Source organism: Helianthus annuus, chromosome 16 (genome assembly GCF_002127325.2).
Source record: "Helianthus annuus cultivar XRQ/B chromosome 16, HanXRQr2.0-SUNRISE, whole genome shotgun sequence".
Classification (NCBI taxonomy): Eukaryota; Viridiplantae; Streptophyta; class Magnoliopsida; order Asterales; family Asteraceae; genus Helianthus; species Helianthus annuus.
In genome coordinates this window covers 187,451,188-187,476,149 of record NC_035448.2, presented here as the reverse complement: position 1 = coordinate 187,476,149, position 24,962 = coordinate 187,451,188, and the positions used below count along the sequence as shown (strand labels likewise).

The 24,962-nt window shown below is 36.5% G+C and overlaps 3 protein-coding genes across 4 annotated transcripts; all 3 read right to left on the bottom strand.

Moving 5' to 3' along the window:
- Positions 1–284: 284 nt before the first annotated feature.
- LOC110920193 (cytochrome P450 89A2) lies at positions 285–1,920 on the bottom strand. Its single transcript, XM_022164419.2, has one exon. It carries the CDS (start codon positions 1,898–1,900, stop codon positions 359–361), a length of 1,542 nt encoding a protein of 513 aa, XP_022020111.1. The 5' UTR covers positions 1,901–1,920; the 3' UTR covers positions 285–358.
- A 623-nt stretch (positions 1,921–2,543) lies between these two features.
- On the bottom strand, positions 2,544–4,196 carry LOC110918712 (glutathione S-transferase T3-like). The gene is made up of 2 exons (XM_022162990.2): positions 3,610–4,196; positions 2,544–3,292 (listed from the first exon to the last, which is right to left on the bottom strand). The coding sequence occupies exons 1-2, from the start codon at positions 4,076–4,078 to the stop codon at positions 2,559–2,561; spliced, it is 1,203 nt and encodes a 400-aa protein (XP_022018682.1). The 5' UTR covers positions 4,079–4,196; the 3' UTR covers positions 2,544–2,558.
- A 17,097-nt stretch (positions 4,197–21,293) lies between these two features.
- On the bottom strand, positions 21,294–23,923 carry LOC110918714 (cytochrome P450 89A2). 2 transcript variants are annotated; one of them, XM_022162994.2, is made up of 2 exons: positions 23,330–23,923; positions 21,294–23,021 (listed from the first exon to the last, which is right to left on the bottom strand). In XM_022162994.2, the coding sequence occupies exon 2, from the start codon at positions 23,005–23,007 to the stop codon at positions 21,472–21,474; it is 1,536 nt and encodes a 511-aa protein (XP_022018686.1). In that variant the 5' UTR covers positions 23,008–23,021; positions 23,330–23,923; the 3' UTR covers positions 21,294–21,471. The 2 variants fall into 2 exon arrangements, with proteins under 2 accessions (XP_022018686.1, XP_022018685.1); XM_022162993.2 differs by having other exon boundaries at positions 21,294–23,038; positions 23,299–23,922.
- Positions 23,924–24,962: the final 1,039 nt, after the last annotated feature.

Below are 24,962 nucleotides of genomic sequence, written 5' to 3'. Positions count from 1 at the left end.
GACTGCAGACGTTTTATCTCTGAAAAAACAAACAGCACCTAACACTAGTCAAAGCTAAGAAGGGCACTCCATTAATGACCATGAGAAACAAACTATGAATAAAACTATAGACATGTAAGAAGTTATACAACCAATAGCTAAAGTACATGTATAATTGCCATTTTAGCTTTAGCTAGGTTTTTATCTCTTACAAAGAAAACCAGGGTTATATTCCTGGCTTGGGGTGGGGTGGATTAAAATTAATTTGGTGTAATATAGGAGTATAAGTTGAACAACATCCGTCGTTAAAAAAAGAAGTATAGTCGTACTTTATAAATTTATTCATATAAACATTCGATAGATTCAAGTGTGCATCAATTCAAGTTGTTTGTTTTTCAGCCCTAGAAGAGATTTGTGTTCTCAAAGGATTCTTCATGACCACCGTGAGCTCGACCTCCTCGGATAAATCCACATCATAACCATCAGGAACAATCCAACCGAAATACCAAATCGAATTAGCAACAAAATATTGCAAGTGAAACAAAGCCAAATCATAACCAGGACACATCCTTCTTCCAACACCAAAAGGCATCATCTTTACCCCTTTGCTTCCACTTACATCAAACACACCATCATTCACCAAGAATCTCTCTGGCTTAAACTCCATGGGATCCTCCCAAACCTTTGTGTCCAAACCCATCTCACCCACCATGAAATTAATGCTGGCACCCTGTGGAATCCTGTAACCTTGCACCTCTACCTCCTTCATGACCCTATGAGGTAGCACAAAATGAACCGGTGGGTGTCTCCTTAATCCTTCCAAAACCACCGCTTTCAGGTACACCATCTTCTCTATATCCTCTTCGTTTATAACCGATTCAGGCTCCACCCCAGACGCTGGCGGTGGAGGTGGTGCACCTACAACTCCAACTATTTCATCATAGAGTTTTCTTTGAATATGAGGATACTTCACTAGATTAGCCATGATCCATTGCAAAGCAGTGGAGGTGGTATCTGTCCCACTATTAAAAAACTCACTACACATACTCACCATCTCTTTATAACTCAACTTCCCACCATTTCTATCATCACCTTCCTCTTCAGGAAGCCGTAGATTCACCAAAGTATCAACATAAGCCAAATTTCGAACCTCATAACCATTGGATTCGATTCGACTCTTGATGATTGGAATCAACACATCTTCTTTATCACTACAAAGTTTCACAAACTCCTTCCATCTATTTCTAAACAACATCTTCCCCAACCTCGGGAACACATTAAACACTCCAAACCGCCCCGAACTAACTTTCAACAACATATCCCGCTGCACCTTAGCAATCTCATTAATTCTACTCTCCTCAAACTTCTCTCCAAAACACATCAACACCAACAGACAAAACATTGCGTACCGAATATGATCAACCACCTTGATCATTCCAGTAGCCTCATTCTTATGATCCAGAAGACGACCAAAGAAAACTTGAAGCACCCACTTGCGAGCCCATGAGTATGACTTGATCCGAGACCGGTGCATGAACTCAGAAGCAAGATTTCTACGAAAGAGTCGCCACGTAGGACCATACGAAGAACCCGAAATGTTGCGCATTGGGAACGATCTAGGGCGGTCAGAGAAGACGGCGCCGTTTTGGATGAGGACTTGGTGGGCTAGAGAATGGTCGGAGATGAAAATGGCTGGTCCGAAACATGTGGAAAGAGTGAAGAATGGACCATATTGGGCCTTGAGGTTTTTGAGAACGGGTTCGAACTGTAAGAGAGGGTTTGTAAATAGTAGGTAGTTGGAGGTGATGAACGATGGTCCTGGTGGTAGCCTCTTGCCATTGCTCCGGCGAAACAGTTTGTGTATGATAAAGGCGGCTGTGAAGAGGGAAACGATGAGTATGATGAACGTGGTATCCTCCATTGTGGACAAATGAATAAGGCAATATGGTTGTATTTATAGGGTTATAAGATAATGAAATTAAGAATAAAAACAAAGAGGTGTTTGCCATAATACGTATAAAAAAGAGTAGGAGGTGACGATCCAGGCGAAATTGGTTCCTTGCCGGCAGGAAATTATGCCATTTGGGTTCTTTTGTTACTTGGTATTTAAATTTAATATATTCATGACTCGTGATGTTGAGAGCATCTTTAACACGAACCACATATTCATTTTGTTGAAAATACTAGCCATAATACACATCTGATATCATTTAATTTGAAGTTTCAAACGCCACCTTTGTATCTATATGTCTCGACCTATTGACAGGCTGTAATTGGTATTGATCAAGCTTCAAGTCATTAGACCATGTGTAGTCATAAAGCCCTCAAAGGGGCGTTATGCGCCATGTGGCATGCCACGTCAGCAAAGAGGCTTTATGGGGCTTTATGCAATTTGGGGCCGTAGTCATAAAGCCCCTGTGTAATCATTACTCTTTTTTCATTTTTAATTTTTTAATTCATTTTGTAAGTTTTTTAAAAATAAAATTCATTTCATTAAATAAAAAAAAGTACAATAAAATAAAAAAAAACATGAAACTAGAAAAAAAACATTAAACTAGCATAAAAAAAAAATTACACAATCAAAGATTATATTTTTTTTCAATCCGCTCCTTTTGAGCCAACGCCATTTTCAAAGCTTTTCCCGTTAAGTGGTCATGCGGTTTGGAGTAGAAGTCAAAGTCGTTAGCCCATTGTCGATCCCGCATAATCTCCGTAACTTTTTCGTTCTCCTCCAAACGTTTGTTACCGAGTTCGTGTATGTCTTGAAGCCGCTTGTTTATCTCCGAAAATGCGTGACTCATATCCGTTCCCATAGACATCGACGAGGACTCGGGTTTTTTCGCCCGGCTTTTTCTTCCGGGCGGTCTTGGTAGCTCCTCCACCGGCTCGTCATCCGGAATATCCTCGTCCAAGCCGATGTTTCGAGCGTCGGAGGTTGGCGTTTCGGGTTCACCGGACTCGTTTGTTTTGGACCTCTTTGATGGCCGTGTATTTCCCGAACGACCACTAGGAGTAGTTACGACGGCCCATTTGGGGCTATGGCGAAGGATTTGCCAACACTTCATGTACGGGAAATGGCCATTAGCCTCCGTATACTCGACCAATGCCTCTTGCGTAATGTCTTCATCGCTACTTCCACTTTTCCATCCGGAATACAAGCGTTGGTACACGGTTTGAAAGTTTGTGCACCTCTTGTTTATATCGGTCCACTTCCCCGATATAGAGTCCGGTAGGCGGTATTCTCCCCTACCCATGAGCTCGAAAAAGATTTCTCGTACTCGGTTCCAAAATACGGTTTTACTTTGATTGTTTGCTACACACAAAACAATATTAAATGTTAGCTCAAAATATAAAAAATAAAATCTGGAAATAATAAAAAACAGAAAAAAAAAATAAAAAACAGAAAGTAAATAAAAACAGAAAATAAAACTGGAAATAATAAAAAACAGAAAAAAAAACATAAAATAATAAACATAAAATAATAAAACAGAAAATAAAAAAAAACTGAAAATAAAAAAAACAGAAAAAAAATTTAAAAACAGAAAATAAATAACCGAAAATAAAAAAAAACAGAAAAAAAATATAAAAACAGAAAAAAAAATATAAAAACAGAAAAAAAAATAAACATACCTATGACCGGGTCCTCCGAAACATCGATGAAAGCGCGGGTTAACGCATACTCCTCTTCGGGCTCCCACGTTTGCACATTTTTTTTCGTTCGGGTGTTGGTTTCAACTTTCTTTTTATGTGCCCGTTTTGCTTTTCCTTTTCCTTTTTGCGTCTCCGGTTGCGTATCCGGTACCTCGGGTTGCGTCTCCGGAACAACATCGGGTTCGCGTAGTGGGGAGCCGAACGCTTGAGCCGACCCAAACGCTTGAGACGACCCCATCCCATCCATGTTTTGACTTGGGTTCCACCCGTAGAGATTAGGGTCCCATGATAGCGGTTGGTTCAAAAGATTCATGAACCCGGGACTTTGTTGATTGTAGTCGAGAAAACCGGAGCCGAAAGGATTGGGTCTAGTGGGAACCGGTGCCACGGGACGAGTAGGATTGCCACTAGATCGCGGAGGAATGAAGCCCCGGTTGAATGGATTCATTGTATAAAATATGAAGAATTGTAAAAAAATTTGGGAGAGATGAGAGTTTGAATGTGTGTGGTAAAAAAATAAAGAGATGAGATTGATTTTAAAGGAAAGTTGAAAAATAAATTGAATTTTTTTTTTTTTAATGAAAGTGACCGTTACAACGGTCAAAAAAAATTCAAAACCATTTCTTCACGCCGCTATGTTTATCGCGCCGGACAAAAAAATTGGAACATAGCGCCCAGGGGGGCGGTGTTCCTGGCGCTATGTTGGCGCGGTGATGGGCTAAAGCGCCCCATTACAGATAACCTTATAGCATCCACAATAAGGATGTTTTTTATGGATGTTTTTATTTGCCACATGTCACTTGCCCCACCAATAAATTTGTTTCTCTCTCTTGCCCTACACACAATACATAAAAACATCAATTTCTTTTTCATCTATTCTCTCTCCTAGTCAAACTCACATGTATGTTTTTTCATATTTTTGTGGAAGAACAAAATACCTACCTCTCTCCTCCACCTCAACACTCTCTCTCATCCGTGTCACCAAAAACATCTAAAAACATCCTTATTGTGGATGCTCTTAACAGTTTAAATGGGCCGTAAAAATGGGTGGCTATAATTTAGATTAATTGGTCATTGGTGTAATATAACAGAAGAAAATGTTCTTATTCAATATATATAGGGATGGATTAAAATAAGAACCACCTTGAGTTGTGAAAATCATGAGAATAGGTCATCTAAAAGGTTTTTCCGATTTTTCTTCTTCTTAAAAGTCATAAAAAATCACTTGTTTCAGCAAAAAAAAAATATTAAAAAAAATGCCGCATACACACATTTACATGAGGCGTAACTAAAAATTACAAAATTTACACCAGCGCGTAAAAAAAATTGCATCAGTCAAAACTACCGACTCGACAATTTTTTTTTACTTTTTTTACAGATGTGTTTATAATATTTTCATCTACGTTTGTGCAAAAAAATCTTGACCGGACTCCCGCAGCCCGCAGGAAGAAGGAGTTCTCACGGTTCTTACAACTCATGTTGGTTCTCATTTGAACTGAGCCATATATATACATACATACATACATACATACATATATATATATATATGTATGTATATATATATATGTATGTATGTATATATATATATATATGTATATAATAGGAAAAAATATAATGGAAGAGCATAAAGGGGATAATACATTTATGAACTTTCTCTCTCCACATGCAAGGCACATGCCAATTTCCCCATTAATTTAAAAACGTCAGTAACTTTTTCACACCACATTCTTTTTAAAAGAAAATTTCACCATAACGGACGTTTTTTATCTTTAATATGAGTATGATATTGTCATAAAAAATTCATTTTAACTGGGTTTTTTTTTTGTATTGTGTTAAATGTTCTGCTCATTGTGTCTTTCAGATGGGTTTTGGTCATTAACTTTTTACTAGCGTTTCTATACATTGTGTTATTATAAAAACTTATAACAAAATGTTAATTTGGATTCTATCCATTGCGTTTTTTGTAAGAACCTATAACACATTGTATGATACAATGAAGATGGTATTATATTTGGGTTTTCTATACATTGAGTTATTTACATTGTGTCATAAATTCATGTCATTGGGTTTAATCTGCTACCCATTGTGTTTTAATATGTTGTTCATTGTGTTTTAGTCTGTTGTTCATTGTGTTTTTAGTTTGTTGTTCATTGTATTTTAGTCTGTTGTCCATTGTGTCTTTTATCTGACGTCATCAATTGTGTCTTTCATTTGCTATCATCAATTGTGTTTTTAGTTTACTTTCCATTGCAATTTTTAGTTTGATACTCATTGTGTTATATGTTATGTCAACTGTGTTATACGTTATGTCCATTGTGTTTTAGTTTGTTGTCTAATGTGTCTTTTACCTGTTGTTAACGATTGTGTTTTTGGTCTACTTTACATTGTGTTTTACGTCATGTAACGCCCTGCGTTTTCATACTTTCTATATTTGGAAACCCTTGCTTGAAATTCTATATTTGGAAAATTTTTTTTGTGTCCTTGTAATCGTCGTTTCGATGTAATCTTTGTAGAACCCGAGACTTAAATCACAACGAAATTCTCGTTTGAACGAAATACTTTTCAAGGATTCTTGATTCTTTATTTATCGACACTTGTTACTCGTTAAACTAGGGGTGTTCAAAATCATCCGAATCCGATTTATCCGATTATCCGAATCCGAATTATCCGAAAATTCGGATATCCGAATTTTCGGATATCCGGAAGTCGGATAATCCGAATTTTCGGACTCGGATTCAATTAGTTATTTCAGAAAGTTTCGGATATTTCGGATATCCGATATCCGATTTTTTTAAATACACGTTGTACTATATATTATATAATACCACTATATAAAATAAAACCTAACCCTAAATCTCTTTCTATTCTACAGTCGCTCTCACTTCTCACTCGCCTCTCAACCCACGAACTAAAAAACATCCAGCGGTCAGCAAATCTGTGAGACAAGATCTGAAAATCGAAGATCCAATAATCCAAAAATCGAAGATCCAAGGTATGTTTCTGTTTCATATGAATCCAATTTCATCGATTAGTTTTATCATTTGTTTATCATCTGTGAAACAAGATCCAAAAGTCGAAGATCCAAGATCTGTTTATGAATTTTAGATTAGTTTCCAATTTAATCGATTAGTTTTATCTTCCAAATCCAAGATCTTTAAATGTATTATTTGTTTCTAGTTTCTATCTTTCTGATTTGTTCATATATTGTTCATACGATTTTTCGTTCATAGATTTTTGTTCATAGATTGTTATCCTGTTCTGATTTGTTCATACGATTTCCATTCAGATTTATTCAATAGATTTATATATATTACCTGTTTATTTTGATTTTTATTGTTGTGCTTATGTTTGATTGTTGTTGGAAGCAAGTTGTATCTTATCCTCTTTTTAAAGAGCCATTTGTTTTCTACTGAGCTATCTAATGGACCTGATGCAATGGGCCCATTTAGATTTGTTTATTCATCCTTCATGTTCAAGCATCATAATATTTTAGAGGATATCCTTCTACAAACGAAAGCTGTATTAGTGATGAAGGCTAAGCACCAATTTAAAACAGTATATTGGTCCTAGAGTTGTGCTTATTGTGTCATTGAGATTAAACACAAAAGGCTAGTGTTTAATTCACTCAATGTTAGCTCTGATACCAACCTGTCATGCCCCGGTATTTCCATATATTACCGGTGGGCCCGGTGACATGAGCATTGAGAATCAGTCCATTACAAAATTATTAAAGGGTAAATTACACTTTTCGTCCTTTATGTTTGTAGCGGGTTGCAACGGATAACCTTTAACTTTAATAATTACAGTCACAGTCCTTTATTTGCAAAACATGATACACCTTAGGTCCTTTGACCCTAACCTGGTTAAAACTTTCAGTTAAGTAAGGTCATGTGCTACCCATATAAGGGCAAAAAAGTCATTCAATAAAAAAATTGTCAAAAACCTAAACCATTATCATCTACCTGTACTCTCTCTCCCCCTTTACTCTCTCTCTATCTCTCTCTCTCTCTCTCTCTACCTTCGACTTATCAAACCAAAGATGAAGATTCCAATCCACAAGCCAGAATGATATACCATCCGCAATCAGTTGATAAATTTAAACAACAGGTTTATTTGGAAAATCAATTGCACAAGAACTCAGCACACCCAAATACCCCAACTGGCCCAAGTCCAACACAACTGCAGAACTACTGTCTTAAAAGCAATTGCACAAGAAGTCAGCACACCCAAATCCATTTCTAATATGATTTCAAGATTAGAAAAGCATCATTTGGGCCCACCATTCGCATTTGCTTGCACAAAAAGCATTTCATCTTTGTTACTTAGGTTTGACAGATGAGAGTATATATAAATCAAAGATTACATTATTTTCAATTAATATTCATTATATAGATTAGTAATAATGATTATACCTCCACGTCACGTGGTTCCTTTTCCGGTGATATTTACGGGTGGAATTAATCCACTGTTTTGGGAGCCGGTTGTGTCGATCAGAGCTTTTAATCTTCCATCTTTTGATATAGATTTGACTCCATTTTTGGGGCTTCTTTTGGATGACAAGAATCATTCGATCGGAATTCATATTGCGGATGGTATAGATGCAAATCTTAATCTTTGGTTTGATGGTTTGATAAGTTGAATGCATAGAGAGAGTAGGGGGGAGTGTACAGAGGAGATGATGATGATAATTGTTTAGGTTTTTGATATTTTTTTTATTAAATGACTGTTTTGCCCTCACATGGGTTGCACATGACATTACTTAACTGAAAGTTTTAACCAGGTTAAGGTAAAAGGACCAATGGTGTAATAGGTTTTGCAAATAAAGGACTGTGACTGTAATTATTAAAGTTAAAGGTCATCCGTTGCAACCCGCTACAAACATAAAGGACGAAAAGTGTAATTGACCCATTATTAAATGATAAATTGTTTGTTTTTTACCTTGGACATTATAGGTAGTATATGGCTGTTCAATGTAAATATACATTATGTTGTATCAACCTTTTATAGCTAGCCTGTGCTCATTTATGTTTTTACTCAACAGGTTTCATAGGGTGCTTTGAAAGTTGGAAGGATGGATTAGAATCTGATGAATGGATTTGGAAGATAATGTTTTTATTTCCACTTTTAAGACAATGTTTTGCTTTATTTTGGACATGTTATGTGATTTAGAACAATGGATTGTGTTGGGTTTTTTTATTTATTTTTTTATTTTTTTTTTGTGAACATCGGTTTGGTTTGTTGAAACTTTTATTTTGAAATTTATTTTTTTAGAGTTTCGGATATCCGTTTCATTATCCGAATCCGTATCCGAAATTTCGGATATCCGAAAGTCGGATATCTGAAATTTCAGATACGGATTCGGATAGTAAAATCTACTATCCGAAATGTTCGGATGTCCGACTTTCGGATATCCGAAATTTCGGATATCCGGTTTTGAACACCCCTACGTTAAACCAATTGAAACTATTAAAATGATGAGATTCGGATCCTAAATCTCGAAACTTGAAAGCCTTGTGAAACGAATAAACGTTTAAAGATTTTTATTCGTTACAAATATGGTCATTATTCAAATTTAAACTAATTAAATTGATTAAATTAATTATTTTGTTATTTAAAAGTTTATTTTTTTTATTAATAAACTAGTTAATCTCGTTAGATATTAAAGTTAGTAAACTAACTTAGTTTAAACTAAAATGTTAGTTCTTTTTTAATATAACTTGGTTATTTAATAGTTCAGGGGTGAGTTATGCAATTTTTGAAAGTGTAAAAGTTGCAGGGACCATTGGGTAATATGCTGAAAGTATAATAAGGTTTGGATTAAATGACAAAAAAAAAGGGAAATAAAAAGGATGCAGACCACGGGACTCGAACCCGGGTCTGTACCCTCACACACACGCGCCTTAACAGCTCAGTTGTGGTCTTCAATTTATTTACAACCCAGGCCACAAATCCTTTATACACTCGCTTAAAAGGCCTGATCAGCGTGACCAGCCCATTCCCAGCTCGAATTTGAGCGCGATTTTGAGTGTTTTTGAGCTTTAAACTTGCTTTTAACAATAAATACACAACCACCAACTAACCCTAACTATTCCCTATAAAAACCCATCATCCTCCAAGCATTTTACACTTTTCTAATCATCAAAAACTCTCCCAAATCAGCTGCCAAACACAAGTTCGAGCAGATTCATCCTCTCTTACAAAAGTGAGCATAACTCACTCATTTCTTATCTGATTCACTCGATTCTTTTTCCTACTTCTTTGGTTTGATCTTAGCTACGTTTCCATTGGTTTTCCATGGAAAACCAGGCCCTGGAACGTCACCAAAAAGACTCCAAAGTTGACTGATTTTTCTGTTTTCATCTAAAACTTTGTTAAACTTAGTAAACTTGAGTTAATCTCATCTCAAACCTATGTCCTAATGCTCATAATCAATCGAATGGTTAGTTGGGCTTAAAAACAAGGCTGAGAAATGTTAAATCAGAGGTTAAAACCTCACAAACATTCTGTTTTGGTTAGGGTTTTACCCACAAGAAGTGTTCAAGCTTGAAGCTTGATGAATGTGTGATTGTTAGATTAGCTTGGGCTATCTTTCATAGAAATCCACTCATTTCTTGATGTTTTCTCAAAGATTGATGGTTGTATTTCATTATTTCTTGTAAATTCATGACCCTCCTTGTTGTTTATGACAACAAGTGTAGTGGTGGACAATAGAGGTACCTAAATGGAAGCTTTGTTCTTCCTACCTCATGTATGAATTCTATGATACTTAGAGGTGCCTAAATGAAGACTTTAATCTTCTACCTCATGCTTGACATATATGATGTAATATACACTATGTAATACTTATGTAACAACCAAATAATCGAACTCTTGGTGAAGAACTAATGGACATTCGTCAAGCTAGTAGATTGTATCATCTTAGGCCTTGACAACTTGTCACGATTCTAATGGAACCTTGTTCCATGAAAACATTTAAACTCTTTTAGAGTTTCATAGTGTCAAGAACAAGTGTCATAGGTGTTAGATGATTATTTTCATATGTTTATTTTCATGTTATTTAAACTCCAAATCCCTAGAACCATATGTAAACACCTATTAAACTCCAAATCGAACACATTCAACTTTCTAGTCTCAACAACTTCGTCACTTTGGATAAATCGGAAAGCATATGCAATTTTATGAGTATACTCGAACCCATTTTTACTTTTAAACACTTTTGGGTGCAACCTGTATTCTATATGAACACACGAAAACACTTGAAACTATTTGAATCACACTCTATCCATATTGAAACATGTTAATCTCCCGCTAGTCTACTAGGAGTGAAACTTTGAACAATCTGATGCTTGTTAATCTCGTATGCTACATAAACTATTTGTGTTGATATATGCTCATTAACTTTGCTAGCCCACCTTAACAATTATAGCGCTATAGGAGTAATGCACCGCCCACGATTCTTGGGGTATTGTTAAGTCAAACATGTTAACCTCCCTTTATTCTATCCGGGGTAGGGGTGTGCATGGGTCGGTTTGGGTCAGTTTTTACTATTATCCATAACCATAACCGCTAGTTCGGTTTTGGAGTTTTGGTAACCATAACCATAACCAAACTTCGGTTATGGTTAATCGGTTATGAAGTCGGTTATGGTTCGATTTTGGTTAATTTCGGTTAAGTAACCAAGCAAGGTTTGAAATAAGTAGGGTTGTGCACGATTTGAACTTAGCTTGAGCCTATTTTATAAGATAACGAATACTAAACTTTTTGGTTAAACTACCGATTTGGAGTTCTTTTTAATAAGGTAATTCTTAAACAAAAACAATTATGGCCATAACACCTTAGTTCTTTATCAAAATAAATGACATCTATATCAAGATCATTTTGTTACTAACATACTTTTATCTTAGTAAAAACCCTCTATATGGTTTTGTAAAACACAAATCTGTTATATAAAGTTAACATCACAACTTCGGTTCGGTTTCGGTTATATTCGGTTAACCAAAGCTTCATAACCATAACCATAACCGATTGAGCGGTTATACAAAGTTTCATAACCATAACCATTGGTTATATTGGTTATCGGTTATTAGTGGTTCGGTTATGTCGGTTATGGTTCGGTTATTGGTTATGATGGTTAATTTGCTCACCCCTAATCCGGGGATAGGCTATTTTAACGCATTGGATTCTTGGGTTTGAACATATTGTTACACAATCGCAGCGTACTAGTAACTTGCATATTGTTGTTCATGTTGGATACGAGCACGTTAAACAATTTTATTCTATGTTATACTATGTATCAACCTTGTATACTCGCCTTTGCTTTTGCATTGAACTCTATTTTAATACATGTTGCAGGTTTGATAGACAAGATGATGCTAAGTTAAGAAACAAGATTTAGGTGGACTTAGAAACACATTTAGATAAATCTATTTTGTCAATGTATCTTTGAAACAATGTTGTCTTATTCGATTTTTGTATGACATTTTTAGAAATTTTATGAAATTTGAATTTAATCTATATTGTCACATAGCTTTATGAAGTTTTGAGCAATTTGTTCTTCTCATCCCGATGTTTTCGCCATCGGTTGGGGTGTGACAGATTGGTATCAGAGCCATAACTATAGGGAATTAAGAAAAGTAGGAATGTTTTTACCTAGTCTATAGTTTTAGAGCCTTATTTTTACGTTTTGCTTGAAACTACTTGCATGCTACTTTAATTACTTCTTATGTATCATCTTTTTATCTTTTAAACATATATGTCACTTATGTGTTGATACCTGATATGTCATTCTTATGTGTTAATACTTGTTTTATTATGTGTTAATATTTGTTTTAATATTCTATTCTTTATGTGCTATTCTTGACATGTTTATACTCGTTTGTCTAATCTTTAACATACGCTTTTCCTCATACATTTACTCGACTATTCTAAATCCGCAAACACTCGTATTATACAAACGAGACAACTTCACCAAAATAGGCGTGAAACCCACAATTTGGTGAACGACTCTTAATCTACCTATTTTTTTACACGAGATTCGTCATCAAGTTAGGAGTGAAGTCCTCAACTTGATGAATAATTTCAGTTTCAAATTCTAGTGGACCCTCGTCAACGTATCGAAGTTAAATTTTGACCCGACGAGTACCAACCACACTTATGGCACGAAATCGTCAAGTTAGGGGTGAAACCCGCATCTTGTCGACTAGTCCCACTCTTTGATTTTTCATAAATCCCGCCAAGTCTCGAATTTTCGATTGAATTGGGACATCTAGTAACCGGAAGGGTGAATACCGTTAACCGACGTGTCGGCGAGAGTATACCACCTATTAGGCCAAAGCATGCTCCTCAAATCCAAAAGACTTTTCGACCACTTTGGTTAGTCAACGTTCCGTTTTGGAACCGTCCAAGTTTTAATCGAATTTACGTTTTATTATTCTCAATCATTTATGATACAATCCCCTCATTTCGAATTCGAATAATTTTCTAGATTTCACTTTTATGCATATATCGCACTAATACTTTTTTTTCATACATTTATACGTTATTCACATACATGATTTCACATAATTTTATGTATATCCCTCGTAACAATAAATGGAGGCGTATCATCAAGATAGGAGTGATTTCCTTACCTTGATGACTAACTCCGTTTCTTTTCTTATCTTACAACGACCTCACCAACGAGTTAGGGGTGATTCCCTTACTTAGGTGATCGTTACCAAGACCTTATTTTAATAGACTTTATTATGTACCAACTTTCATGGTTATACTCAAATTGATTATTATTAGTCAAGTTCTTATTCATCTCAACAAGCATTATTTAAACTTACTTCTTATACTACAACCTATTTTCACATTCACCCACATACACGAAATTCTTAATCATACCATAAACGTTTTGTTACCCGATTTTCAAAACTTTATGAAATGCTACCTATCGACATAATCGGTCTGATGAATCTCATGCCCACGAACTTCATACCCAACCTAATCGCTAAAAATTCATTGTTAATTGTTCATTGTTCATTGATTGTTAATTGTTCATTGTTCATTGATTGTTCATTGTTCATTCTTCATTACTTATATTCTAGTACCACAAACTTCATACTCGACGTAATCACTAAAACACGCTCACATTATATCATTATACTAAAGACATTTGTTCTCAATCGAAAACCAAACCAACTTTTCTTACATGCTTATAAAACCTTGTAGGCGTTATAAGATCATTTTGCTAAAATCCACTTTTCAAAATCCATAAATCATTTTGCCAAAAACTCTTTCCAAAGTCACTAAGTTCAAGTTTACTAAAATCTTTTTCAAGGACTAAAGCTTTCGCAAACGCCTCTAATATACAACTCTTCATATTGTGATACAAAATACTTTAATAATGCGAACTTGTCGTTTTCAAAAACCTTTTTCATACACCGCTCAATACACAATTTCACATTCAAAACACGTGGGCAAGAAAACTTCATAGGGACCGACAATCTTCAACCTACGTAAATTATTTTTTTTAAGAATAGCATTTTCGTTCTTTTACAAGTACATCTCGCGTAACCAGTAGATACTTTATATCCTTTTAACATTCACAACTTGATTCTACATTCAAGTCAAACTCAAACCAGTTTGATTCGATAAAAGCAATGTTTTAGTCAAACAACTATACATGCATATCATCTTACACATTTTAGTCGACGTTTCACAACCAATTCACATATATCACTCGTATTTACATACGCAACACTTCTTGATCATTTTGGTATACCTAAAATTTGTTGTATTCAAATTGTACTATATACTCAATCATCACCATACATGTTTATACTTCTAATCATACTTATGGGCATACTCATACCATACTTATACTTATGCTCATACTTATACTCATACGCATATTTATATTCATACTCATATTCATGCATATGTACCTATACGTGAGCTTAACCTGAGGGTTTCACTTACGTTGGTCTCATACATACTTAAGCATAAACATGCTTATATACTACACTTCTATACACACACAATCTTATTTTCAGAATTTATGTGTACCTTAATTCATACGCAATTAGTGCAAGCTATGCGGATCATGCGACAATCAATATAATCGCGGGTGCACACGGGATTATAATGATAGGCGTATGAGAACCATAGAGTGTACTACTGTGTATGGTAAGACACGGAACGTAACATTGCACCGAATAATGAAACGGACGTAACGATCGAAATATGGTGGATACGCCGCTGGTACGTCCTATATATAAGTGTTTCCGCCATATTACTAAACTTTCGTAAAACGTGCCATGAGAAATTCGGTGTTTTGCAGACCTTTTTGGACCTAATACAAACTTTAAACAACTCACAAACGCATTATAACCGATTATCCAAGACGAGACTTCATCCTTAAGCACGTTACTTTCGTCTATCCAGCACTTATGCTATTTCTGACACTCGCATTCGTGTAATCAACATCAATCGTTCACTTTTATACTCTCATTATTCTCCATTATTCCTTGTCCTCTTATACGAACCTCATTCACAATCACATCGGTTTAAACATTCAAAACCTAACTTATCTCTTTACCTTTAAAACCATCTTCCTATTCTTTACTCTTGTGTAAACATACTTAGTAGACCGATATCACTCTATTTAAAGTACCCAAACTTCTCGTTCCTCTTAATGAACATTTTTTTTTCAAATATGTGATTTCATATAATCCTTAAAACTTTCTACGCAAACTACCCCACTTTCATCAAATACAAACCGTTATGATTCAAAGATCTCCTTCGGGAATGTAATACACTTTTTAATCAACTCCAAATTTTGTTATTCCAAAATCTTGTTTAACTTGTTTTACCTATACACGTTTCACTCATGCTTATGCCTCAAAACCATTTTAGCCAAACAAATTCTCCCACAAACCTATTTTGTTGTTCTCCAAAATTCCTCACTTTTCAAACATTTCAAAATTTCCAAGTCTCATTTTTCGCCTTTTACCAAAAACGCTTTCAAGTCTTCCTCTGGAATAAATTTCGGGACGAAATTTCCTAAAGGAGGGGAGACTGTAACGCCCTGCGTTTTCATACTTTCTATATTTGGAAACCCTTGCTTGAAATTCTATCTTTGGAAATGTTTTTTTTGTGTCCTTGTAATCGTTGTTTCGATGTAATCTTTGTAGAATCCGAGACTTAAATCACAACGAAATTCTCGTTTGAACGAAATGCTTTTCAAGGATTCTTGATTCTTTATTTATCGACACTTGTTACTCGTTAAACCAATTGAAACTATTAAAATGATGAGATTCGGATCCTAAATCTCGAAACTTGAAAGCCTTGTGAAACGAATAAACGTTTAAAGATTTTTATTCGTTACAAATATGGTCATTATTCAAATTTAAACTAATTAAATTGATTAAATTAATTAATTTTGTTATTTAAAAGTTTATTTTTTTATTAATAAACTAGTTAATCTCGTTAGATATTAAAGTTAGTAAACTAACTTAGTTAGTTTAAACTAAAATGTTAGTTTTTTTTAATATAACTTGGTTATTTAATAGTTCAGGGGGGAGTTATGCAATTTTTGAAAGTGTAAAAGTTGCAGGGACCATTGGGTAATATGCTGAAAGTATAATAAGGTTTGGATTAAATGACAAAAAAAGGGAAATAAAAAGGATGCAGACCACGGGACTCGAACCCGGGTCTGTACCCTCACACACACGCGCCTTAACAACTCAGCTGCGGTCTTCAATTTGTTTACAACCAAGGCACAAATCCTTTATACACTCGCTTAAAAGGCCTGATCAGCGTGACCAGCCCATTCCCAGCTCGAATTTGAGCGCGATTTTGAGTGTTTTTGAGCTTTAAACTTGCTTTTAACAATAAATACACAACCACCAACTAACCCTAACTCTTCCCTATAAAAACTCATCATCCTCCAAGCATTTTACACTTTTCTAATCATCAAAAACTCTCCCAAATCAGCTGCCAAACACAAGTTCGAGCAGATTCATCCTCTCTTACAAAAGTGAGCATAACTCACTCATTTCTTATCCGATTCACTCGATTCTTTTTCCTACTTCTTTGGTTTGATCTTAGCTACGTTTCCATTGGTTTTCCATGGAAAACCAGGCCCTGGAACGTCACCAAAAAGGCTCCAAAGTTGACTGATTTTTCGGTTTTCATCTAAAACTTTGTTAAACTTAGTAAACTTGAGTTAATCTCATCTCAAACCTATGTCCTAATGCTCTTAATCAATCGAATGGTTAGTTGGGACTAAAAACAAGGCTGAGAAATGTTAAATCAGGGGTTAAAACCTCACAAACATTCTGTTTTGGTTAGGGTTTTACCCACAAGAAGTGTTCAAGCTTGAAGCTTGAAGAATGTGTGATTGTTAGATTAGCTTGGGCTATCTTTCATAGAAATCCACTCATTTCTTGATGTTTTCTCATAGATTAGTTGTTGTATTTCATTATTTCTTGTAAGTTCAAGACCCTCCTTGTTGTTTATGACAACAAGTCTAGTGGTAGACAACAGAGGTACCTAAATGGAAGCTTTGTTCTTCCTACCTCATGTATGAATTCTATGATACTTAGAGGTGCCTAAATGAAGACTTTAATCTTCTACCTCATGCTTGACATATATGATGTAATATACATTATGTAATACTTATGTAACAACCAAATAATCGAACTCTTGGTGATGAACTAATGGACATTCGTCAAACTAGTAGATTGTATCATCTTAGGCCTTGACAACTTGTCACGATTCTAATGGAACCTTGTTCCATGAAAGCATTTAAACTCTTTTAGAGTTTCATAGTGTCAAGAACAAGTGTCATAGGTGTTAGATGATTATTTTCATATGTTTATTTTCATGTTATTTAAACTCCAAATCCCTAGAACCATATGTAAACACCTCTTAAACTCCAAATCGAACACATTCAACTTTCTAGTCTCAACAACTTCGTCACTTTGGATAAATCGGAAAGCATATGCAATTTTGTGAGTATACTCGAACCCATTTTTACTTTTAAACACTTTTGGGTGCAACATGTATTCTATATGAACACACGAAAACACTTGAAACTATTTGAATCACACTCTATCCATATTGAAACATGTTAATCTCCCGCTAGTTTATTGGGAGTGAAACTTTGAACAATTTGATGCTTGTTAATCTCGTATGCTACGTAAACTATTTGTGTTGATATATGCTCATTAACTTTGCTAGCCCACCTTAACAATTATAGCGCTATAGGAGTAATGCACCGCCCACGATTCTTGGGGTATTGTTAAGTCAAACATGTTAACCTCCCTTTATTCTATCCGAGGATAGGCTATTTTAACGCATTGGATTCTTGGGTTTGAACATATTGTTACACAATCTCAGCATACTAGTAACTTGCATATTGTTGTTCATGTTGATACGAGCACGTTAAACAATTTTATTCTATGTTATACTATGTATCAACCTTGTATACTCGCCTTTGCTTTTGCATTGAACTCTATTTTAATACATGTTGCAGGTTTGATAGACAAGATGATGCTAAGTTAAGAAACAAGATTTAGGTGGACTTAGAAACACATTTAGATAAATCTATTTTGTCAATGTATCTTTGAAACAATGTTGTCCTATTCGATTTTTGTATGACATTTTTAGAAATTTTATGAAATTTGAATTTCATCTATATTGTCATATAGCGTTATGAAGTTTTGAGCAATTTGTTCGTCTCATCCCGATGTTTCCGCCATCGGTTGGGGTGTGACACGTCATGTCCATTGTACGGAACTAGGTTTTCGATTTTTTTTTGTTTTTGAAAAGTATAACAATATGGTACCCGTATTAAAGATAAAAAGACGTTCGATTTTATGGTATAATTTTAAAAAAATGACGTATAAAAAGTTACGGATGTTTAAAAATGGTGGGGGGAATAGCATGTGAGTTGAATGTGTATATTTTTTTCCTCTTATGTACAAAATTACCCTTACCACTTGATTCTTCCATGGACACTTGTCACTCTATGGTGGCTTCTTACATTTACTACTTTTAAACCCCTTTGTATTATAACTCAACCCACTAAATAATAATTATCTATAATTAAGTAGAAGATATTAGACTAAATAATATTTAGTAGGAGAGTTATCTATAATTAATTAAAAGAGATTAAACTAAATAATAATTATCTATAAAAGATTAAACTAAATAATATTTAGTAGGAAAGTTATCCATAACGAATAATTATCCATAAGAGATTGGCGGGAAAATCAAACATACATGGCCTAATATATAGTATAGATTTATTTATTTTCGTAAAGACAACCTATAGAGACGACATAAGACTTTAATGTTTTTTTTTTGTTTTTTTAAGAAAACTTATAGATACGATATGTCATCTCTGTAGGACTTAAAAATGTTTTTATAAACAACCTTTTTATTTACTAAACATTAATTTTCTTTTTTAATAATCTTTGAGTACAAGCTTGTAGAAACATCTCTACAATCTCTTCTATAGCAACATCTTTTAGGGGACGACTTTTGTGGCCTATAGGAACGAGGAAATAGAGACAAATTATAGAAACGAGATATCATCCCTATAAGTTTACAAAATATCGTCCCTATTGGGCCTAATGATATATCCCATAAATGAATTTGGTAATCCAGAGATCTCAAGCGTGATGTGATGAGATGCATTAATTGAAGAATTTCACAATTGAATAAAACAAGTAACCTGGAAACTAACCTTTTGATTATTGTTCAATTACACTTTTTTGAGCCACGAAATTTTTATTTAATAAATAGACGCTACTAGCAAAGAAGGTAGTGTAAACATGACATGATCAAACAAGGAAAAGAAAATTACATGTAGTACACATTACACATTACCATACTTCCATACGATTGAGGAGTTCTTTGCCCTCTTTGTTATCCACCAAAATGGGTTCACTTTAAGACCAATGTGCGAGGAAAACCAGCGTTGTTGCCTCTCCACACCGTGTACGCCTCTCAACTTTCATCTTATTTCTCACAACCCTCTCTCATAGAACTCTTCAAAATGCTGGTTATTTGATGGATCGAAGAAGTGGACATTGCGTCACGTGAATCGTGGGTCGTAGCGGTGACCGACCACAGGGCTCCGTGATCCATGTATCAGTTTTGGGAACGAGGTTTCCAACAATTTTGTATGCGTAGGGGTGAGGCCATCCGAACCGTAGACGCACTTTGATCATGTTTTCGGATGATTCGTACCGATAGTTAAAGAATTGAGATGCTTGTCAACGCTGTGGACAACGATGATGTTGAGCTCAACGAAGACGACGTCATCCAAGTTGCCCTCGTCGAGTACAATACTATGTACGGTCGTGACTTGAAAACTTCGCGGCGTGGCAGATAACAATTTTTTTGTTTAAGTATGTTTGTGTTAACATTTAATGTTCGCTAAGTTGGCAGTGTTTTTTTAAATGTTTTTAAGTTTTAAATTATGTAATGTTTTATTATTAATGTTATTTGGTTAAATGTTTTAATTTTGCACCACATCACTTTTTTTGACGCATGCTTACGTGGCTTACACATGTCGCATAACACCCCCTTTTCAAGCCCAAGCCCAAGCCCAAGCCCCCCACAACCCACGGTATAGTCTAATATCTTCGACAAGTGTTGTGACCAACTTGGATTTATTTTTGAATATTTTCTCGTTTCGAGCCTGCCATGAGACAAGGAAAATCGGATGTACACCCTTTTTGTAAGCAGGAGGCTGGCGAATATTATAGTGGATTTCCTAGTATCTTTTGATGCGAGTTGCAGCTGAATGGTCTGACGTTGCACCCGGAAATGACCTGCGACTATAGGCTTTTCGCACCTGAGCATGCCACCAACAGGTGGTCGACCAGCACCAGCTCACCTTATGTTCCACAGAGTACACAGGCATTTGGGCCAGCTGCAATGCCTGCTTTTAAACAGTTCATCCCTTGTTGGAATTCTGTTTTAACCGCTCTCCAAACGAAACATCGTCAATGCTGCATCTCCTGCACCAGTACCCAACCATCACCATTGCTGCATCTCCAAAGCGTCTATGCTCTCTTCGATGGACAAAGTTTCGATTCCCATGCTCAAGTCTCTGTTCCATCTTCATTTTCGAACAATCTCACTAGCTTGTTCCATAACCCTATCAGCCATTGTACAAGACTTTCCCTGTTCTAAAGCAAAATGTAAGGAAAAAGGCTATTTAACGTTCCTTACAGTAGGTTATTTCTATTTACTTTTAATTTTTTTATATAAATATATGTTTATTAACGAGATTTTAACATCATAATTAAAAATAATTACAGTAGAAGTCATATATCAATAATGCAGACTAGTTTATGCATATGTAGTAAAAGTCATATGCATATGTTAATCACTTCATAATAAGATCACCCTTGACATTTAATCAAGATTTGTCATCACTGTCAGGGGCGTAGCTTAGTTGATACCTGGGGGTGCACACCCCCCCCCCCCCCAATGTTTCCGTGAGCAGTGTGAAATTTCCAATTTTTTCGTCGAAAAATTTTAAAATTATAAAGGATCGCCGCCCCAATTATAAATATTTAAATAATATATAAATTGGGTCCCATGACTTCCCCCGAAACTTTTGGTCAAGCTCCGCTACTGATCACTGCCATCTTTATAAATCAACAAAAATCACTGTTGCGATCTTTTTTGTAATTAACCAGGTATCAGGAGACTACTTCAATACATACAGAAGCAAATGGACTTTCTTATTTTTGTACAGTATAGACATATAGATACACATGTATACTTGTAAACTGCAAACATGTTGCTATGTATGTGTACATAGACTCAGGTGGTTCATTCTTGAGCCCGAGAAGAAACTTGTGCTCTCAGAGGATTCTTCATGACAACGGTGAACTCAACCTTCTCGGAAAGATCAACATGACAATCGTCAGGAACAGTCCAATTAAAATACCATATCAAATTGGCAACAAAATATTCCAGATGAAGCAGAGCCAAATCAGAACCAGGACATATCCTCCTTCCGGCACCAAAAGGCATCATCTTTATCCCTTTGCTTCCGGTTATATCAAACGCACCATCATTCACCAAGAACCGCTCTGGTTTAAACTCCAAGGGGTCATCCCAGACATTCGGGTCCAAACCCATCTCATTCACCATGAAATTGATAGTCGCACCCTGTGGAATCGTGTAGCCTTGCACCTCCACCTCTTTCATGACCCTATGTGGCAGCACAAAATGGCCAGGTGGGTGTCTTCTCAACCCTTCTAAAACCACCGCTTTCAGGTATGGCATTCTCTGTAGATCCTCTTCGTTTATAACCGACTCGGACTCCAGCTTCACCCCTTTTCGTGGTGGTGGAGGTCCCACGACGGCAACAATTTCATCAAATAGCTTGCTCTGAATGCTAGGATGCTTCACTAGATTAGCCATGATCCATTGTAGCGCGGTAGATGTGGTGTCCGTACCCGCATTAAGAAACTCACTACACATACTCGCCATCTCCTCATCAGTTAGCCTTCCACCATTTCCATTATCAGCTTCTTCTTCTTCCGGAAGCTGTAAATTCACCAGTGTGTCAACATATGCCACAATCCGCTGCTTCTTTCCTAATCGGCCCTCAGAATTAGCCGATCCAATTCGAGACTTGATGAGCGGAATCAACACTTCATCCTTATCACTACGCAATTTCTCAAACTCTTTCCATCTGTTCCTAAACAACACTTTCCCCAATTTTGGGAAAAGTGTGAACACCGCAAACCGCCCTGACCCAGCTTTAATCAACATATCACGCTGTACGTTAGCGATCTCATTAATTTTACTCTCGTCAAACTTGTCTCCAAAACACATAAACACCAACAGACAAAACATTGCGTACTGAAAATGGTCAACCACCTTGATCCCCTCACTCTCTTGACGTTCCAGAATTCTCTCAATCAATATCTGAAGCACCCACTTGCGAGCCCAAGAGTACGATCTGATGCGGGCGGGATGCATGATCTCGGATGCAAGATTCCGCCTGAGGGTCCGCCAAGTAGGGCCGTATGAACAACCGGAGATGTTGCGCATGCCGAGAGATTTAGGGCGGTCAGAGAAGACGGCGCCTTTTTGAATGAGGAGTTGGTGAGCGAGAGAATGGTTGCCAACGAAGATGTTGGTTCGAATTCCGAAGGGGAGGGTGAAGATGGGCCCGTACCGGGCCTTGAGATTGATGAGAATGGGTTCGAATTTTAAACGGGAAATGGTTAGCAGTAGGAAGGTGGAGTAAAGGAGCGGTGGGCCTGGTGGTAGCTTGTTCTTCCGGTGGAATATTATGGATCGGATAAGGGCGGCGGTGCAGAGGGAAACGACGATGATGAACCACGTCTCCATCGTCGATAAACGAAGTTATATCGTCGATTTCCTACAAACAAAAATGAAATCATATAAGAAGACAGAGTTATAAACAAATATATGCAGGTATGTCCAGTTATTCAAGAAGACAGAGTTATAAACAAAACTCACCAAATTAATCAAGCTAACACGCAAAACGTGAAAATCAGAACTAGTAAAACCCTTTAAACCACCAAAAGGGTGAATTCATAATTCGAAGTTCTAATTTCAAATCAGAAAACTCTACAAACGCAAGATACAGGCAATAAATGAACTTAGAAAAACCCTAACCTGAATCGATTTCTCCAAGAAACTGAGAGAACAACCCGATTTGTTGATGTTTTGCAGGCCGATTGTTGCTTTGGGAGGGATGTGGTTAACTTTGAGGGTAAATCATATGTGAGGGAGTCTTGAGGGTTTACTGTAGAATTTGAGGATGGGATTTGGATAGGCAGTTTGATGCCGCCTCCTTCAAAAATACCAAAAGTGTTATACTTGTGAGCGCGTTCTTTAGAAAATTTGCAATCGCTTCATGGTATAGCCTTTTTTAGTAGGCAAACACTCCAAAGAAATCAAGAGAAAGAGGATGAGAACTTGGGGCAATTTTCTGGGTTTTTTTCATTATGCAAACTAGAATTTAAATATGCAGGGGACCTTGAGCACGATGCCCATGTCCTTATTCCATGCCACTACCTCCTAATAATACTCTACCACTAAAGACAAATTCAACACATGCATAATTAAAAATAACAATAAAAGAAATATGCAGAAATTGGGAAACATGCAACGTAGTGGGGGACTTGCAACTCCTTGGTCTTCAAGGATTAAAACGGGCCGGCCTTTTAGTACTTCTTTTGGGCCTTGTGTCTTGTTGGGCTGGATCAAGGGATGGGCCTGGTTGGCTCGTATCATCCCCCTCCTCTTGAGAACTGGCATTGTCCTCAATGTCAACGAAACCAGGAAATTGAGTGTTAATCGAATCGACATTCTCCCAAGTTGCTTCTTCAATCGGCAGTTGGCTCCACTTGACCAGTATCTCGTTCTCACCATTTGCTCCTAAGCGATTGTTCACAACATATTCTGGAAGGTACGAGAGCTCCACGTCTTGACCAAAACTACTCAGATCTCCCGGATTACCTGAAACGTTACCGTAACTCGGCTTGAGAAGTGAAACGTGGAACACCGGATGCACCTTAGACCCAGACGGTAACTCTAGTTTATAAGCAACCTTTCCGATTCTTTCTAATATCTTGAATGGGCCAAAAAAACGTCTTGACAGCTTTTGGTTGCTTCGGTTTTGCACTGATTGTTGCCGATACTTGTGAAGGCGAAGATAAACAAAATCACCCACTTGGAACTCTTTTTCAACTCTGTTTTTATTAGCTTGCCTAACCATACGTGCCTTTGCCGATTCAATTGAATTTTTAAGAGCATGGAGTACCCGCTGATGTTCCAGTAGCGAGGACTCAATTGAAGCTGTAGAAGTCGAACCCGGAACGTAGTCATGAATTGATATAACATCATACCCATAAAGCGCGCGGAACGGGGACATCTTAATTGCTGAATGATGGTTTGTATTGTAGGAAAACTCTGCCAAGTACAAGTAGCGCTCCCATTTTTTTGGTTCGTCACACACATAAGCGCGTAAGTACATCTCGAGACCTCGGTTCACCACTTCGGATTGTCCGTCCGTTTGTGGGTGATAAGCGCTTGAGTGTAGGAGTTTAGTACCCATAAGCTTGAACAATTGACGCCAAAAACGACTAATAAATATCGGATCTCTGTCCGAAATAATTGTCTTCGGAAGGCCGTGTAACCTGTATACCTCTCGCATGAAAATGGCAGCCAATGAAATGGCAGTGTAACCCGGTGACAAGGCTATAAAATGAGCGAATTTCGATAAACGATCAACGATAACCCATATCGCCGTTTTACCCTTGGATGGCGGTAAATGG